At 34.4% G+C, this 20,769-nt stretch overlaps 1 protein-coding gene across 1 annotated transcript in view; it reads right to left on the bottom strand.

The window, feature by feature from the left end:
* Nucleotides 1-20,769, bottom strand: part of LOC133201004 (scavenger receptor class F member 2-like) — a 37,923-nt gene that overhangs the window by 15,225 nt on the left and 1,929 nt on the right. Inside the window, exons 2-5 of the mRNA XM_061336806.1 lie at nucleotides 20,539-20,766; nucleotides 13,789-14,043; nucleotides 12,534-12,671; nucleotides 7,397-7,534 (exon numbers count right to left, since the gene is read on the bottom strand). Coding sequence (XP_061192790.1) covers nucleotides 7,397-7,534; nucleotides 12,534-12,671; nucleotides 13,789-14,043; nucleotides 20,539-20,766 — 759 coding nt within the window. The remainder of the gene's footprint in view (nucleotides 1-7,396; nucleotides 7,535-12,533; nucleotides 12,672-13,788; nucleotides 14,044-20,538; nucleotides 20,767-20,769) is intronic.

Raw genomic sequence — 20,769 nt, 5'->3', positions numbered from 1 at the left:
CAATAGGGGCCGTTGCAACACAACCAACTGCAGTTATGCACATCTATGTTCTATTTGTAAGGGAAAGCACTCGAAATCGGGTTGTTCAAAAAATGACACTTTTCGTATCTCAAAGGCTTCAAACAGCACCGCTGCAACCAATAAAAACCAGAAAATTTAAATTGGCAAACTCCCCTGTCAACACTTCAACTTTAAGAAAAGCCCTTGCAAATTATCCAAATTTGCAAATAGCGAAAGAACCTATGAGTGGTTTTCAATTTGGTTTTTCGCTTGCATTATCATGGTCCCGGAGAAAAAAAAAGGAGGCACGTTATTTGCCCTCATTTAATAAACATGCAGGTGTTGCCAGAGATAATATCGAGAAGGAAATTGCTAAAGGACAGATGGAGGGTCCTTTTAAATCGCGACCTATGTCAAATTTGCGAGTTTCACCCCTGGGAGTAGTGCCCAGGAAAACAGAAGGGGAATTCAGGGTTATTCGTCACCTCTTCTACCCTACCCATAACTCCGTCAATGACTTTATTGACGATGCGCTTTGTTCGGTCAATTACACCAAATTTGACGAAGCCATTAGCATGGTTCCACGTTTAGGGTGCGGATCGTTCCTAGCCGAATCGGATATCAAAAGTGCTTTCAGATTATTGCCCATTTGGCCTGGTGATTTTGAGCTTCTGGGTTTCAAATTCGACAACTGTTATTACTTTGACAAATGATTATCCTTCGGGTGTTCGATATCCTGTTCTACATTCGAGAAATTTTCCTCTTTTTTGGAGTGGCTAGTGCGTGAGCGCGCCGCGTCTAGAGAAGTCTTACATTACTTGGATGTTCGGTGGCAATACAGCGGACGAGTGCTAAATGGTCGTCAATACTTTCATACAAGTGTGCAAGGAATTAGCGGTTCCAATAGCATGGGAAAAAAGAGTGGGTCCCAAGCAAGTCATTACTTTTCTTGGACTAGAAATTGAAACTGAGAAAATGCAGGTCAGATTACCTGAAGAAAAAGTTTACGAAATCAGCATGATTTTTAATGGCATATTGCTGAAATAAAAAAAAAAACTTGAAAATCATTCAATCTTTAATAGCTTATTTAAATTTTGCCTGCGGAGCAATTCCTCCTGGGCGCACTTTCTGCAGGCGGCGGTCAAATGCAACTCGTGAGTTATCTAAACCTTATCATCATTTAAGAATAACAAAGAGATAAAAAACGGATTTGCATGTTTGGCTGGAATCTTTTGACAGATTTAATGGTTTCGTTGTATTTCAAGACAATTTTTGGGTTTCTAATATGGTTTTAGAACTTTTTACAGATAGTTCGGCGCGTCGAGGAAACGGCATGGAAATTTACTTTAGCGGTGCATGGATTTACTGCGTATGGCCAGAGTTTTGGTTCAATAAGGGCTATACCAATGATATCTCTGTGTAAGAATTTTTCCCTTGCTTGTTTCAGTATTTGTATGGGGGGAAAGTTGCGCAACAGAAAAGTTTTATTTCAATCTAATAATCAATCAGTAATACATATCGTAAATTTGACATAAAAATCAGATTTAGTTATGAACTTGTTACTCAAATTCGTTCTTAAATGCTTGCAGTTGAACATTTCATTTAAAGCACAGCACGTCTTTGGTTGTCAGAACTCATTGACGGACAGTTTGTCAAGTTTACAATTTCAGCGATTTCACAAGTTAGCTCCGGATGCAGACAGTCAGCCGACATCATTTCCAACGGCACTATTGACTATTTTCGAGACGAAATCACTCGATTATTAGACGCAAGCATTTCGGCAAACATAAAGCCTGTGTATTTACAAGCTTTAAAGAATTTTAAAGACTTCAGAATACTGAAAAATACCTGATAAATGGTCAGTGCCGTCAAAGCATATTCTTTTATATATAGCATATCATTCGAGCAAGGGTTCAGCAGCTTCAACAGTTTCATCTTATATTTCGGGTATTAGCTATGTACACAAAATGAGACAATGGGCCGATCCTTCTGATTTATTTATATTAGAAAGTCGCTAGAAGGGTTGCGAATATTAAATAGAACAAAAGACCACCGAACACCTATTTCGGAGGAGCTTCTGGTAAAAATCTGTGGCACTCTACGCCAGGTGTGTTATTCGGAATACGAACCAACTTTGTTTAGATCACTTTGTTCCTTTTTTTACGGCCTTTTTAGGGTGGGGGAGTTAGTGTATACTTCAGAACAATGCGTCCATGTACAATTGACAATTGAGGATATATAAAAAAATTTGCACGTCCAAACGCGTTCCTTTTGTCTCTATCTCTACGATTCTCAAAAACTGATCAAAAAGGAAAGGCAACTTGTATTTTATTACCATCTATTCATCAAAAACACATTTGCCCAGTTTCTAACTTGAAAAAAAAATTCTTGCAGTGAGACCAAGTGTTGAGGGATCGTTATTCCTGCATAGTGATAAATCTCCGCTGACTAGATTTCAGTTTAACGCAGTCTTGAGAAAAACCTTCTGACAATTAATCACCCAATTTCCGCTCACAAATCGCATTCTTTTAGAATTGGAGGCGCAACGTGTCTCGCTTTAAAAGGGGTATCGCATGACAAAACTCAGTTACTAGGGCGCTGGAAATCAAGCACATTCCTAAAGTATATTAGAATAGATATGATGTGAGCGTGTTAATAAATTGTATTTACCACATTATTTATTAACTCTCCAGAGCACCTTGTTTGGATTGTTAGATTTTCGATTGTTTACTGGGCATGTAGATGGGCAACTGCAAATAATACTACTAACTTACGTTTGGATAATTTAGGCGTACAGGTAACTTGGATAGGCAAAAGGGGCATGAGATGGGAGGAATTTATCGATTGTATTGAGAAAAAAATAGCTAAATGTCCTCCCCCGCATACTTAATAATCCACCAAGGGGGGAATGATATAACATCAATTAGGAACGAGGAATTGTGTACCAGAATAGAGCATGACATATGCGTCATCGCGAATAGACTACCAAGTTGCAAAATAATATGATCTGATATACTCTCAAGCCGAAATTGGATAGGGGCCATGACATATGCTCCGTCGAACGGAAACGGAAAAGAGTCACGCGAGCCGGTCGTAAAGCGGCCGCATCTGTTAACGGTACAGTTATCAATCACCCTGATATAGAATTTTCCAAGGATGGGCTATACCGCTTTGACGGAGTGCATATGTCGGATGTGGGAAATGCAATTATAACAAACACTTTACAATCTGCCATTAAAGCTTTTATCACCTCATAAGGTTTTTTTTTTTTTTTTTTTGGGGGGGGGGGGGGGTGTCAGAGATGTATAAACATCTCTGAGTGGTAGAATATGCAAGACAAGCAGAGACATTATTCATCATTATATTATTATTTATGTATGGTTATCTATTATACATGCTTGGTAGAGCCTGTAATGGCTCGCCAAGGCTACCCTATGAGCCAATACAAGCTTGCTATGGAGTGCACTAGGAGCTTGTGTGACGGATCTGTTTGGTATAACAGTAACCTCGTACCCCGTTCGGTATAACGGGTGGTTTATTTGCCTTACTCGGTATAGTGGACTTACCTGTTTGGTATAACAGGTAGTAGCCTCGCTAAGGAATTCCCTAGGAGGCAATTACATTGATATCCCAGCTGACTCGCTAAGGGGTACCCTAGGAGTCGATTTATAAATATTGTTACGCTTTGCTATGGAATACCCTAGATAGGCGAGGTGCCATAACGCCCGTTACCAGTTAAGGTGTTTGGCACCCAATGATTGTTAAATGCTTGTCTGACATTTTGTCATTGAAACAAATATTAAAGCTATGGCCTTTATCATCCAAAAACAAGTTTTGCTATTTTTTTTCGGAAAAATATTCTATTAAACATAAATTAAGCTGTACCAAAAAACCATGGACTCCCATAAATCGTGTCAGTAAAATACATGAATTGTGGAAACGGAAAAATGAAAGTATCAAAAGAATAACAAACAAGTCTGAACGATGGTGTAACAAGAAACGTTATTATTATTATTATTATTATTATTATATTGCTATCATTGGGGAGGGGGGGGGTTCAGACAAATTGTCCATCTCCGTTAAGAAGTTATCCAAGTTTGATTCTAAATTTTTGGTGACGTAGAATTCGACGCAAAAGATCTAGCCCTACGCTTTTCCATCTGTAGATTAAACCGTACACCTAAAGTCTAGCTACAAGATATGCTATATTTGTTTATCGTAATCTCTTTTGTCATTTGCAGTTTTATGCATTTAATTTCTTAATTTTGAATAATGAAGATTTCTAGTAGAATATCCATATTCTCTTTCAAAAGATACCTTGCATAAACATATTTTTTTCAATTATTAAACAATTGAACAAGCTTCAAACAGTTAATCAGATTATTATATGAGGATCAAAGGTAGGATGCTATATTTTTTCTCTATCTTTTCTTATTGAAATAGTGCAACTAAAAGGGATATTAACAAACAATGAATAGACACAGAATCCGTCATTTAACACTAAATAAATGTAATTTGTCATAATGAGAAGGTTGACATAGTTGACCCAATTCCTGGTATGGTGCGTTGTCTTCGACTTTGTCATAGAGCTCTATGCCCGGGGTGGTGTGTTTTGTGGGCAACTCTTTTGTGTTTCTTTCTTCTTGACCCAGCCTTTTGCATGCCCCATTTCTGCAAATCCTAAAATTGAAATAGTATAAAATGTACACATTTAAAAATTCTATCACATAAAAGTGACTGGATTTAATATTTTTTTTTACAAAATTTATTTACTGGTGTTCCTTTTGAAAGAAGATAATATAAAATAAAACTCACCAAATTACGAAACAAATATTTAAAGCCACGCTTAAGCAAAGCGTAGAGACCACTCCATAAAGAGCTGGATAACACTGGCTTTTTATATCAGAATCTGATGATATGACTGTAATTACAAAAAGAAAAAAAAAATCTTTCTTTACATAATAAATCTAAAAATTCTCTGAAAAGTTTATCATGTACTGGACAATTTTCAGTTTCAGAAAGGTTGTTTTCATGAAGACCAAATTTTGAGGTTTTGGCAAAAATAACATTTCAAATGATATAAACATTCCTGGACGGCTACCTCGTTATATTCTAATAATTAGCACCATATGCGGTTCGTTTGTACACTATCTTCTTTCCACTATCACCGTTCACGGTAGCTCAGTCGGTAGAGCGCTCGCTTCGTGATCGGGAGGTCGTGAGTTCGAATCTCGGCCGCGACTGACCTAAGTCGATAAAAAATGGGTAGCAACTGTTCCTTCGCCATGCGCTCGGCACTTTGAAGTGAAAGTTGCGGGTCCTTCGGATGAGACCTTAAAAACCAAGGCCCCGTGACACGGCAGGCGTTGGCACGATAAAGATCCCTCACTGCTCAATGGCCCTGAGTGCCGAGTAAAGGTCAAATTTGAAGCCCTTCACCGGTATATGGTGACGTCTCTATATGAGTGAAAAATTCTCGAATGGGACGTAAAACAACATACAATCAATCAATCAATCTTTCCACTATCTCAACCAAGATAACGGCGAAAATGGATGTTGAACGACAAATTACGAAAACAATATAATTTTAGTTGATCCAAACACACATTTTCCCCATAGAATTACTCTATCGAGTTGCATCTAATTTTGCTCTAAATACGTATTTAGTACTCTACAAATAAAACAAACTATGAATGAAAAATAAAAGTTAAGATATAAGATACATCTGTTATTTTCCCGAGACCCTGACTTTAAATTGATGTATCAATAGCGAAGACATACATATTCTGTACATTTTGGAAAGAAAATATTTAAAACAGAATTAATCTGAGTAAAAAAAATCAGAAAATAAAATTATTTCTATTAAGTCTAAGAAAGTAGTGGCGCAGTGGTTAGAGCGTCTGCTCTAGAGTCGCGGAGTAAGGAGTTGATCCTTACGTCGCGGGTTCGAATCCCACTGTGGGACGTGGAGACAGGTCCTTCGGATGAGACCGTATAAACCGAGGTCCCGTGTCGCAGTAGGTGCTGGCACGAAAAAGATCCCTCACTGCTCAATGGCCGTAAGTGCCGAGTACAGGACAAAATTTGTAGCTCTCCACCGGCAAGTGGTGGCGTCCCCATATGAGTGAAAAATTCTCGAGAGGGACGTTAAACAACATACAAACAAAAAGTCTAAGAAAGTATTAATATGTTTTTAACGGATGTTCATAAGCATACACTTTTCAATAGGAGTAATTTCAATACCGTTGTTGATAATAAAAAGGTGAAGATAATGAACAGTGATAACAGCGATTTTAAAGCTGAAATATCTTTCAATGATAATAAGGACCCTCAGGGTAGCTGAGTCGGTAGAGCGCTTTCTCCGTGATCGGAAGGTCGTGAGTTCGAATCTCGGCCTCGACTGACCTAAGTCGATAAAATATAAGAAGCAACTGTTCCTTCGTCATGCGCTCGGCACTTTGAAGTGGAAGTTTGCAGGTCCTTCAGATGAGACCTCAAAAACCGAGGAACCGTGTCACGGCAGACTTTTGCACGATAAAGATCCTTCACTGCTCAATGGGCCTGAGTGCCGAGCAAATGACTAAATTTAAAGCCCTTCACCGGTATATGGTACGTCTCTATATGAGTGAAAAATTTTCGAATAGCACGTAAAACAATATAAAATCAATCAATCAATAAAAAAGCGCAATATAAAATCAATCAATCAGTCAATAAAATAAGCGGTCACAGTAATCTAGTGGTGAGGCGGGAAGTTCGAATTGTGTGCCGTGCGGCATCAGATCTCAGACGCAAACATAGGTAGTGACTGTTTCTTCGCTAAGCGACTGGCAATAGAAGTGAAATTAGCGAACATTTCGGATGAATCTTAAAAAAAAAAACGAGGTACAATGTCACGGTAGACGATGAAGAATCCTCACTGCTCAATGGTCCTGTGTGCCGAGGATAGGTCTGAATTTGTAGCCTTTCATCAGTATAAGGTGGCGTTACCAAGATTAAAGAAGAAAAAATAATGTACAAAAGTTTCTTCAGTAGAATCAAGCGTTCTGCAAGGATTGCTTCTAAACTGTAGACATGCTACTAAATTGCTAGACAATAGAGTTAAGTTTATATCATTCAAAGAAAAGGGAAAAAAAGATAAATAATGAAATTCTTTATACCACTACACTGTCCCGTTATTGCGTCGCAAATCTTTGGAACTAAACAATCAGCGCTACATGTATCTTGGCAGTTGTATCCATGAAATCCGTTCGGACATTCTGGTAAAAAGAATGGGCCATTTATCTTACTAACGGATATTTATTTTTATGAATAAAGCATATCCTCTGTGATCATTTGTTTTTCGCTGCCTAATTTTATCACTATCTCAATATTTTATATATAACCTTCGGTTCATTACCCTTTGTACAGTTGATTCCTTGGTAACCTTTATCACATCCATTCAAGCATGTCCCGTTTACATAATGGCAATGTTCATTTTCAAGGCAAACTCCGCATGACTGGGCACAGTTTAATCCAAACATACCACCATCACATTCTGTGAACAAGGATTATACAACGGTATGTCGCTTTTAAGATACATTTTTATTGGCATATTTAATGATCATCCAAAAAAAAAAAAAAATTTTGGAAAGAAACCATGTTCACAATATAATAATAATAATAATAATAATACGTGGTACTACACAACCTGCGCGTACGGTACCTTTCGTATTTCGTTTTGTAAACGAGATAGTTCGTTTCTTACACTGTTGGCTTTTATTTCTTAAAGAGTTGTAAATTAAGTGGGCGGAGTCTGTACACTTTAGTATCTGATTTGCTAAAGTCGTCAATTTATTTATTTTTGATAAATCTATCTTAAGTTAAGAAAACGACGGTGTTGCAAGCATTTCTTAACAAATTGTTTTAAGTTAAAGTTGCCATATATATTACCTTTTTATAGATGTACATTCTTTATTACTGGTTTCCAGTTTTGTTATTTATCTATTAAGTTTTACGTTCTGAATCAACTAGTTTCTATTTTTAAAAAAAAATATTCTAAATTGTGTATATACTTTTTTGTACACCATAGCCTTATGGTTTATTATCTTGGGAAGGATTGGAACAAATCAACGTACACCTACAACAATGATCAAAAACGAAAACAAAATTTTTTGATTACTACCGCCATAAAGGTCTTTCTGTATTATTAAAAGAATGTTTCCAAGGATATATTCTTTTTGTTGTTTTTTTCTTTTAAAGTTCTTTTCTCTGCTGCTTTCTTGACCTAATGATCAAACAGTAACAGAGTAAGTTTTCTTTTATTAATTGTGAGCATTTATATATTACTATATTAATAGCATTATATATATATATATATATATATATATATATATATATATATATATATATATATATATATATATATATATATATATATATATATATATATATATATATATACTCGTATATAATATATGAATTTTAATTCAATCCTTCAGATGTTCAACGCATTTAAACATTCAAAGTTAACAGTTAACACTTAATTTTATTTCATTTTCATTTTCTCTTGGTGTGTTTGTTTACATTTTTTTTATGATTATTTTACAAATGTTTAAAAATTCTCATTATCATCGAAAGTAATAATGAAGAAAACGTTTAAGGCAATGGTAATTCCACATACGATGTATATATTAGACTACAAAGACTAATTTTCGAAATAATCTTGCAAAATGTTGAAAATGAATATTCTGTTCTCTAGTGGCTAGAAATAAATAATCTTCATGTATGCATGTCCTCAAAAAAGTTGAAAATAGTTAAGTTGTCTTTGTCTGGTGCCAGCACCCTCCCCTTCCCAAAATTGAAATTTAGAGTTTGTCAGCTCTGTTTTTTTTTTTTTTTTTTTTTTGCTTCTCAAAATGTTTTTTTTCTATTGAAGAAAAAGTAATCTGTGCTGATCGTGCATGAAATTCCATTTACCTGATTATTGAAACTGGTACTTTGTTTTAGACCAATTGTTTAAGACAACTGTTTATATACGTAGGATTAACGGGGTTAAATACACTTCAATGTAAACAATTTAGACAATAACCTGTTCACGCGAGAATCAATAAAATCCATACCATGACCAATTCAAAATGAATCCTTTAAGACTTAAGGAAAATTACAGATCGAATAAAAAAATACCATTCTCACAGAAGGTCCCCTTCCATCCAGGATAACATCCAAACTCACAGACACCAGTGAATCTGTTACAACCTCCTTTACAGTTTGGCTTACAAAATTCAACACAATTCCTTCCGTGTCTACCGAAGGGACAAGCTGTCAGAGGATAACACAGAAAATTAATAATTGTCCTGTCTTTTGTGTTGTTCAATAGAAAGCAACAGAAAATCACTTGATTTGAAAGTCACTTTATTTATGCATATGATTATACCCGAAAGAAATTACGCAGCTATGTTAAGGATTCCCATATTTACATCAACCTATGCAGGGGTTCGGGAAAACAATTATGAAGTCACGTTAAAACAATACCAATGAATCTTGGTGAATGGATGCTGATGTTCTATTTCAAACACACTAAAATGCTGTCTTTTCTCATAAATAAAATAAAGATAAAACAATGTTCAGCTTATCTTGTTATGATAACACTGTGGAATGTTTAATGATAATGAACCAGCCTGATATCGCTGTACTGACTGCAATGACGTCACTGACAAGTTTGACACGCAGGTTCTATGTACTTGAGGCGCGGATTAAACTATTATCGTACGTTGTAAATATGAACATTAATATGAAACAAGAATGACCTTACTAAAGTGGAGACAAATTATAAAGCCTAGGAAGGTACACTTGTACCGTAATGCTTAAGATTGGTAGGTACAGCCCCTCGAATAACTCAAATGTTCAATAATATCTTCTTCACTATTAATTCTGAGTTTTTGATAAAGTGTAGCTATTATCCCCTATCTTTTAAAAAATGCTAGGAGATGGTTGTGCACTGTTGCTTTAATCCATAATTTATCGTTATTTGAATGCATATTACGTCTTTGTCTGATTTATTATTTATTCATTTATTTTTTGAAAAAGACGGCTAAATTTTCAATAGATCCCGAGAGCGAGGAAGTTAATCCCAACAGTTTTCATGTTAAGGAATTTGATTTAAAGAAAAAAAAAAAAAGATTCAATTTTGTAGTGAAAAGATATCCTTATTTTGTTGAATTTTTACGATCTTTGTAGCCATCCATATATACTTCTAATTTAAACCTGTCACACGACAAACAGCTGATGCAAGTGACGTTGTTTCAGACGAACTAAGCAGAGACCCGATTTATATTAATGAAAATGTCAAATATGAAAAATAACTGTATTCATTTCCTCAGAATATTTCTAGGCGCATTTTCAATAGGCGTTCTTAACCTAGCTGCTGTACTTTACAGTTCTTCATCGCTAAAAGAAATTCAGGACTTTACATTATTTATTTCTTCCCCCCTATCAAGAATTTTCTTGTAACGTGCTATTGCTGAATGTATTATTTGGTGTTTTTTTTTTGTTTGTTTGTTTATTTTTCATTTGCGTTGCCATCACGACGTCTTTTAGGAATGGTGTTCGTCATATACACTTTTTGACAAAGATAACATCAATTATTCAAATGCAGAAACAGTTCGTTATTTTTTTTATCTAAAATTATTCAAGACTCATTTGTGCATGCTCTTCTTATTTTTTGATGGTGTTAAACATATCACTTAGAGGATTAGATTATATCCACAATATCTATATTAACTAGGGAAAAGCATGAAATAAAAAAAAAATTATGAGTGGTCAATTAAGTATGTGATTATTATATAGATACCGTACAGTTGCAGGTAACAACTACGGTGGCACATTATGAAATGTTCACGCCTGATCCTGTGTGACTGATTTGCAAGAAGAGTTAAGATCCCTCCCTCACCTATTCAAGGATCGATAATTTGCTAAATATTTCTTGCGTATTTCCATAACTAGCAAAACAACCTCTTATTGCAATGGTTTATTAAATACTGCTTCTGCTTCCATTTATGTGATTAAAAGGTGACCTAACGCATGGAAATGAGCCCTCTTAAGTCTTTTCATAATGGATACAAAAAAAGTAACGTAAAAAGGGCTTTCAGCACTACAGGTAATAAACTAGAGACACATCAAATCGATTAACCAAATTAAATAATGATGGAAGGTTCACTAAGCATGAAAGAGAATGTTTGGCATTACAGTAAAACCTCGTTATTTCGAACTCGATGGGACAGAGAAAAAAAATATTCTCGGATATATCTGAAGAATCGAGATATCAATGGTAAAATACTTAAAGAATAAGTAGTTCGGACTTCCAAATCACATCGACATATCCATGGTATTCGAGATATGTATTCGAGATACCAAAGTTCAACTGTATTAACATGCTGAAATGTTTAATAGGCAGTGAATAATTATATAACAACATAATTCATTGCAATTGATTTTGGAATAACACAAAGGTCATGATTGAGTGGATTCATTCGATGAGACTGAATTTTTATTTATTTATTTTTTTTTTTTTTTATTGCATGAATGCAACATTTTAGACTGAAGAATTCAAAATATATGAAATCCAATATAGCTAATGAATAACGATTAAAACATTAACAATAAATTGCTGATCAATAAAATATGTTCAGAATAATATCATATTTCATTACCTTAACAACATAGATATTATTTATTGGTATTTAAATGATTAACTTTTAATTTAAAACTTTAAATGCACCCGCACTCACATATTGAACATTTCAGAATAATCTAGAAAGACTACTTTTTATTCAGTTTTGATTTAATGTTTTAAATTTAAATATTTAAAAAAAAAAAAAAAAATAAGTAAATAAATAACTGACCTTGATAACATTTATCTCCTTGCGTTCCGACGTCACATCCGTTTGGACAACTTCCGTTCACATGATTACATTGTACTCCATTTTTACAGTTCCCACAGGCAAAACTACACTCAAGGCCATATCTAGTATTATCACATTCTGAAAAACAACAATAGATTGTTATTTTAAATCTAAATCTTAAAAATTTGCTGATAACGTGAAAGGGTTTCTCAAATGATTATTTCATTCATTGAGAGGGAAATTTATTTATTTGCCATAAGAAGAAAGTTAGCATTATTTAAGTAGATCATCAATCTCATGAATCTATTAATAATAAAAAAAAAAGTAAGAACGGGGCAACACAAACCATTGAAACCACAAGAACTAGGACGACAATCATACGCTAAAGCGATGATCCTCCGATGACTGGGTCATACCTGCCTGGGGCTTTTGTATTGCGTATTAATAAGGGAATAAAGATAAAGTGCTAAAAATTTGGATGAAAACAATGGTCTCTCTCTCTCTCTCTCTCTCTCTCTTTATATATATATATATATATATATATATATATATATATATATATATATATATATATATATATGTGTGTTTGTGTGTGTGTGTGTGTGTGTGTGTGTGAGGGTGTGTGTGTGTGTGTGTGTGTGTGTGTGACCGTACGTTTTTCACATCGTGGTCCTTTGTATCCGGAAACGCATCCAAGACATGTCCCATCCACAATGTTACAATGTCTTTCCTGACAATTCTGTGGACACGGTAATGTACAATTTTCTCCATAAAATCCTGCGGTAGGGCAACCTAAATGAATGGTAATGATTATTAACGACTATTGACTCCTTATTGCGTCTGAATGTTTTGTAACTCAAAGCATATGCGTCAAAGTCTTTAAGTAAAATCTACCCAATTTTCATATTTCTTTATACTAAAATTGCAAAACATTTTCAAACTCCTTCATTCATAAAAAAAGAACGTTTTAACTCTATTCACAGAAAAACCCATGAAATGTAAATATTTACATGTTTAATACTACATGTTTAAATCAAATTGAAAAAAAAAAAAAATTAAGTGTAAATGATCTGTCCTGTCGAAAATAAATAAAATTAGACAAAGCCATATGTTCCCTTAGCTTGTATGATTTTGTCAAGTTTTGCTACCATTTAAGCTCCATTATCAGGGGTACTGACAGCTCTAAATTGTTTATATTATCTTTTTATATATTAAATTTATCACCCCTTTGTTATTCAGAAGTTTTATACGCATACCATAAATTAACTGCATGGAATATCTATTTAACATTGATATTTAAATCATTTTATCCACATGTGATGATAAGGAACAGAAAGAAATTAAAAATAAATCACTAGAACCTCAACAAAATGTTTCATTTGTAAAGAATACAAAAGCTATTCGAGGGAGAAGGTTCATGAAGAAGCTAATATTGTTTTAGGTAGACATGCTGAGGTAATAAATCCAACGTTCACCTGACCCTGTCAGTACATGATAATATGTGAAACGAATGGACCAGCATATCAGTATCATTTTTTTCCATTTCAAAACTTTGAAAGCCATTCTTCTTTCCCGATCATGACAAGGAGCATACGGCGGCTGTGACCGGTCGGCAGAGGATGCTCACTCCTCCGTGGCACCTGATCCCACCTCTGATGTCTTAGAGGTCTGTGTTTGCTCTGCTCTTATTTTGTGATAGTTAATGGACATTTGAGTTCGAATACTTTTCGTTATCTCTACATATGTCATTCAGTGGCAGAGGGATAGACTCAGTTTCTTAAAATCAATAAATTTTAATTAAAGCAAAATTAAATGACTAACGAGAAAGATACGTGATTACGACGTAGTTTAATGTTAAGCAGAGAATGATATGTTTATTTTCCTCATGTGTGTTGGTGTACTCTCTTACCGTAAACTTGAAATTCACAGAGCTCGTTGAATGCGTACTTGGAATATCCAACAGGGTAGGTAACTCCTGGGAATCTTTCATTGTAATAAATAACGTATCTTCCATGCTTTAAACATTCTATTGTAGTGATATTCGGTATTGTAGCTCTGGTGAAGTTTATGTCCTTATAACATAAAAATCCTCTATCTTTGTTGGTCGTGTTCGATATATAGACAGAAAATCCAAGGAACCGTGCTGCATGATCATTTGATGAGTCTAGTTAAATGTAATGAGAAATGGTCATGTGTGATTGGTCTTTCATTTGGAACACTTTGCTGAAGCAAGATAAGTCTATCTTATGTTTTTTTGTTTTTTTTTTATTTCGAAGAAATGATAAAAAACTCGAAACTCCTTCTTTTTAGTTAAAAATAGTACCTTGCCGGTTCATAAAAAGAATTTTATGGGCTTGGTGATCAATATTATGCAATTAAGAAGAATACATAATAAGTGTTTTCTTTATAATCTTTGTGTTTGAATGTAACAATTTTTTTTTCAGAAATTAAAAGTAACAGCTATTAAAAAGGTGAATGATAAAGTAAAACATATTTTAACTAGTTCTAATTGTAACGGAGACCGTTACATATGTTCCCCCTACACACTTTGGAGCCCCATTCCCTATATGCTTCCACAAATTAAGCACAATCTTTGTAATATTGATTTAACCACTTATTTTCAAGGTATTTTGAAGAAATAGCAATGCAAATATAGCACAGTAAGCATAAGCAAATAAGATTTTAAGTACACGTGCAAGCACATGATTTAAAGAATGACATATTTCATGTAAAAAATTGAAAGAATGCTATAATAAAAAGCTCCATATAAATTTCAAAGAATTTCACTGAAAACATAGAAAGTTACAGCAACATAAATATATTAAGCAATTAGAAATCAGTGTGCATGCATGCATGTCCTCATGTACATTCCTGAAGATTGAATAATGTAGGAACTTGTATTATTATAAAAACTCTGAATTTCATCCTCAACAATGAAGAACGATAAAGATACAAATAACTTTATCCAATCAAATTTCAGCACCCGTGCTTGCATGAATCTTCTAGATTTCATATATATATATTTTCATAGTGCCTCAACATATGCCAGTTTCTTAAATTTCAAAGAATTATATTGAATAATAAGAGAGGTAGAACCTATAAAGCATAAGCGAATCAGATTTCAGCACATGTACATGCATGTCTTTGCATTCAATGTTGATAGTAGCATAATGTAGGAACCAGTTATACCTATTTATATTCTAAATTTCATTCTGTTTTGTTGAAAAAATAAGGAAGTTACAGTCATTTAAAGTTTCAGCCAATCAAATGGCAGAACACCTGCATGCTCGTGTTTTCAGGAATTTCTGCATATACACGAACCATATAATGTATATCTATATCTTAAATTTCAAAGTATTTTGTCAAAAAAAAGGAAGATATTGAGATTTCTGTTTCAGTCAATCAGATCGAAGCGCATGTGCATGCGCGTTAGTTCATGATTATTTGACCATGTTATCATGTATACGCTACTAATATATCTTTATGTTTTGAGTTTCAAAGTATTTCATCAAAAAATGTAAAAGTTATGGCTATATAAAGTATATCAGGCATTTCACCCATTGCACGACCACGCAATTACATGCATGTGCCCACACAATGACATTTGTGCCGCATATCTACACAACCTGCCTGTTAAGCCTTTAACGGTTTCATCTCAATCAGATGTGTACTTTCCGAATACTGGCGGACAAAAAAAGTACCAGAGAAGATATTTCGGGAAAAAAGTAAAGTAAAAACAAAACGTTCCCAAACTTCGCTTAGGAAACATAATTAGCAGAAAGGGTTTACCCATATAAAAGCCATTTCGAAGGAAGCAACTTCTTGCACAACTTGTTTATTGTTGTATATAACATTTTTGAAGAAGTTTTCCCAGTACATCACAAATATGATATTTTTATCCATATGCCCTGAAAAACAGCTGAATCACACCGGATATAGTTATATTACACCAGAAATATTTATATCCCTCCCGAACACATTTATATTCCCGCACGTGCAATTATTCTGCATATTAATTAAGTCGGGTTCAAAAATCACAGAGGTAGTTGCTAAGCAAACGTAAACAGTTCCGCGAAAATGAAAATATCCGGACAACGTCTGCGTTTTTTTATCTTCATTTAAATTCAGAGAAACTAGATAGTTTGATTGAGGAGAAAAATTCCGTAAATGCAACAAAACTTATAAACACAAGTGTCAGCGTGCTGAAAACATTCTGCAATGAAACAAGACGCAATTTTTCGGAATTTATAAAGGAAGAGAAATCGGCCTTCATAACTTTCAGCCGTCCCCTGTTATCATTTTAACAACAATAGTGTTAATGTCCCTTAGCATTTTTATCATCTTCGCTAGCCAAGGGTTTCTGATACGCTACTCTCCTCATAAGCCCTTGGCATACGGTGTTAAAAAAAGTTGGGATTTTTTTTCTCAAGTTGTGATTGGAGTTGATCGACATCGTTCGACCAATCTGAAATTGTTTTTTGTAAATGACGATATTTGCGTTCGGGATATATCTTGACTCTTTAATATCGGGAATGAAAAACGCAAGTAAACAACGATCCGTAAGATAACATGCCATTCTATGAATAGCTATATGGTGTCATCCAATATCTTAGGCTACGTGCAAAATATGTGATTAAGAATCTATACTGAAGATGTAGATTTGCATTTTAACATGTTTAATAACAAATTAACATAACTTAATACCTTCTTGTTAATTATTCTTTAAAAACATTATGTTTTTAAATACGCTTTTTATTTCTGTCGATGACGCAATCTGTGCGAACCTGGTAAGAATCGTGATCACGTGACGAAAACAATCCCGTCTTTTGTCAGCACCGTATGCCAAGAGTTTATGTGGAGAGTAGCGTATCAGATACCTTTGGCTAGCGAAGATGCATTAATCGAAACTATTAGTACCAACCAATCAGCTTTTTAAAAACAATTTTCATGTTTCTTTTTTTTTTCTAGATATTTTCACAGGTCCATAGTCGTCAATAAATATGTGGGAATTTGGTTTTTAAAAATGTTATATATTATATATTACATGACTTTTCGGGCAACAATACCAGATTATTTGCCCCTCGGTAACAGGAAAGCCCTGGAGTGTTATATAGCCCTTTACCTTTGGAATCGAGATACATAACACTCCAGGGCTTTCCTGTCATCTTGGGGGCAAATATTCTGGTATGTTGCCCTCGAATCCATATAAAATATGTATAATGTTATGTAAAAATTTGATTTTCAGGCTGTATAGTCGCCCGCGTGGCGCAGTAGTTAGAGCGTCTGCTCTAGAGTCGCGGATTGTGGAGTTGATCATTTCGTCGCGGGTTCGAATCCATTGCGGGACATGAAGACCAGTCCCTAGGATGAGACCGTATAAACAGAGGTCCCGTTTCGCAGTAGGTGTTGGCACGAGAAAGATCCCTCACTGCTCAATGGCCCAGAGTGCCGAGTATAGATATAAATTTGCAGCCCTCAACTGGCAAGTGGTGGCGTCTCCATATGAGTGAAAAATTCTCGAGAGGGACATTAAACAACAAACAAACAATACATCAGATTGTATATATCCCTTCTGTTTCTTGATATTACATATAAATAACGACAGAGAAAATTTAAGCTACACGTACACATGCAATGTTCCTGTGATGTAAAATAAAATAAATAAATAAATAAATAATAAAAAAAAAAAAAAAACCACTTACTGTCACCAGTGGAATATTGAAGGTCTACAGAATGGTTTTAAATTATTTTTTTTTTCCGAAATTTCTCTGACTCCATTTAAACATCAATTTTAAGAATATAGCAATAATTATCATCACAATCAATACATCATAGAATATGATATATATAAATACTCTCTGGTTTTCCACCATATTTGAGTGTACATATGATTTTTTATACAAGGTAGAAAAAAGTAAGAATGTTATTTCAGTTGAATGTTCAGGGTATGGTCCTATGACATATGACCAAATATTCAGGGTTTGAACACAAAATACAGAGTATTAGTTCCAAAGAAATAGAGAATATTCATTATTTTGTAGTTGATATGGAATTTATTTCACGAGTGGGACAGGGTTTTTGACATTTTCATAAGTACGAAGCACGAGTGAAAATATAAAAAAAAATCTGTCTCAGGAGTGAAATAAATCCATATACAACAACAAAACATTGAATTTTCTGTTTATTTCAAACTCTAAATCAAACAAAAAAATGAGATGTTATATATTGTGCATGTTTAATTTTGCGCTTCCGGCCGCGGTGATTAATTTGCTGGGGCAACCACAGGGCTGCCCCACAACCAACAATCAATATAACAAATGTGACGACCCAAATCGGGCGGATCATACACTGGGTAGATCACAACAATATGAACGTCACTAATTCAATTATTAATCAAATTCAGTCAATCTTCAATCAATCAATCAATCAATTTAATATCAATCAAGTCAATTAATTGTCAATTATATTCCACTGCACAAATTCAAATCCTTAATTTCAATTAACAACTCATCTGCAATATGAGAAACAATGGAATGAACACAAGAATATGTGTTGCTCTCCTCCAGTTGTGTTGAGGTGCGACTGAATACACTTAAATCAATCCAAACGAGATAACCAATTTGATTTTGATCAACTATTTCATAAACTACCAGTTCATTTGAAATATTCTCCACTCCCAAAAGGCAATCACTTAACCAAACTACATTGTTCCTCAGAATGTAATCTTAATAGCTGTAATTAATTGTAGCTGGATTAGGATATATATCACTTGCTAGTTGCACTTTTATATCTAGTTTTAGAACGGCAGCAACATATCCTAGTTTTGTAATTTTTGCAAATCTTTAATTACAGTCCTTGTTAATTACCGGATATAGGAAAAGATAAGTACTTTGATTACTGCAAAAGTGAAAGTGACCAATTTTTCGTGAATGCTTCATCCGATTTGAAGACGAGTATATTTTGGCAAATGTGGATGTACCTTCTCCAAGCACAATAAAAATTTGTGGAAAACAAAACTGTCTCGCATCGAGTATGTAAGGCTTCTTTGAAATTCCGTGTTTTAACAACAAATCCCCCCCCCCCCCCCCGTTATAGCTATGATGGATTGAAGTTTAACATTTCGCTCCTAAAATAATAACTCAAATTAAACAATCCGTTGACCCCCAATTGTTAAATTATTCCATTTACCTGTAATGCAAACTACAATACTGCGTAAAATAAAAACAGTTTTCATCTGATTTAAAAAAATATATAATCCGGCCAAATCCAATGTCAAACTTCGCCATCGGCTAATTTGGTTTGCTGCTTCGCATCTACCAACCTCAATATACCGTCACGGTAGCTTTGTCGTAGAGTGCTCGCTCCGTGATTGGAAGGTCGTGTGTTCCAATCATTACCGCGACTGACCCAAGTCATTAAAAAAGAGGCAGCAATTGTTTCTTCGCCAATCGCTCGGTACTTTGAAGTGAAAGTTGTGGGTCCTTCTGGTGAGACCTTAAAAACTGACGTCCCGTGTCACGGTAGGCGTTCGCACGATAAAGAACACTCACTGCTCAATGGCCCTAAGTACCGAGTAAATGTCTAAATTTGAAGCTCTTCACCGGTATATGGTGACGTCTCTGTATGAGTGAAAAATTCTCGAACGGGACGTAAATCAACACACAATCAATCAATCAACAAACCTCAACAGTTATTCTTGAAATCAAACATTAAATTTCAAAAATCAAAAAAAATTGCCACAGTATCACTTCCTTAGAATATATATGACCTTACCGTTTAATTGATTCTTCGATAAAGGAAATGGTGAACAACTTTATATTAGATTATATATCAATGGGCTTAATATGTCCGGAGTGATAGCTTGTGACTAATAGTTAATAAATAACCGAATGCACGTTTATTATCCAGAACCAAAATATTACTAGGGTTACTGATATAAACTCACTTATCCGAGATCAGGCTCGTATAAGTGATGTTATTACATTTTCTTTGATTTCCCTTTGCCCCTTGTCTTTTCTTTGCTTTGTGTCATAGGCTGTGACGTCATAGTTGAGCGGTTGAGACGTAATAGCTTAGCAAATGTGAGGTTTAAAATATTGTAACATGGATTTTCCCAACATAATTAGGAAGAAATTGGCAATTTTAGTTCCTATCAATATGGTTTAGTTACTATCTCTTACTTATGACAGTCTTGAAATTATTTTTTTTTTTATACTTTAATACTTTATTTCCTATACTTTCACAATGTGACAGAATATATCACGTTGGTATCCTTTCACACAGTGAAAGAATATCACTTTTATTCAATAAATTAATCACAGAATTACATTGCTGAAAATGTAATAAAATATTTAAATTGATAAACTAGGGGAACATCAAAATCTTAAGTCCTTGTCTATTATGTAGACATTCGGAAAATGTCAGGGCAAATCAACAAAAAAAAAAAAAAAAAAAAAAAAAAAAAACTCATTTAAACGTATTTGAAAAGAATTGCTTACTATATTTTTTGCTTAATGACTGCATTACTATTTGCTGGTCATATTTGGCCCATTATTTTGTAGGAAAATGAATATAAAAAAGCAATGAAATGTCTAAACATTTTAATAGAATGTGAAGAAAAGTTAAGTAATTTCCTTTGAAAACATTTGTAATACAGTACCCCATGGAAGATTATCCGTCCTGAGGTAGATAGTTAAATGATGTATACCGAGCACTCGTCCTAGATCCACCCTCCAGGTTGCATTTATTTTTTTATTGCCAGATATCGTACATTGTCCTCCAGAAGCAGAACGATCTGAAAACCGCCCATCCACTGCTTTATCCGCTCCCCATGGCCGGCCATTATACGGATACTGCTCCCAGGCATTCTTGTTCAAAGCAATATTTTCTG

The sequence above is a fragment of the Saccostrea echinata genome, unplaced genomic scaffold (assembly GCF_033153115.1).
Source record: "Saccostrea echinata isolate AGI-Se365-2 ecotype Australia unplaced genomic scaffold, CSIRO_AGI_Sech_v1 ptg000042l, whole genome shotgun sequence".
Taxonomy (NCBI): domain Eukaryota; kingdom Metazoa; phylum Mollusca; class Bivalvia; order Ostreida; family Ostreidae; genus Saccostrea; species Saccostrea echinata.
Note: the sequence above shows the minus strand (reverse complement) of the source record. Positions and strands in the feature narration are given on the sequence as shown.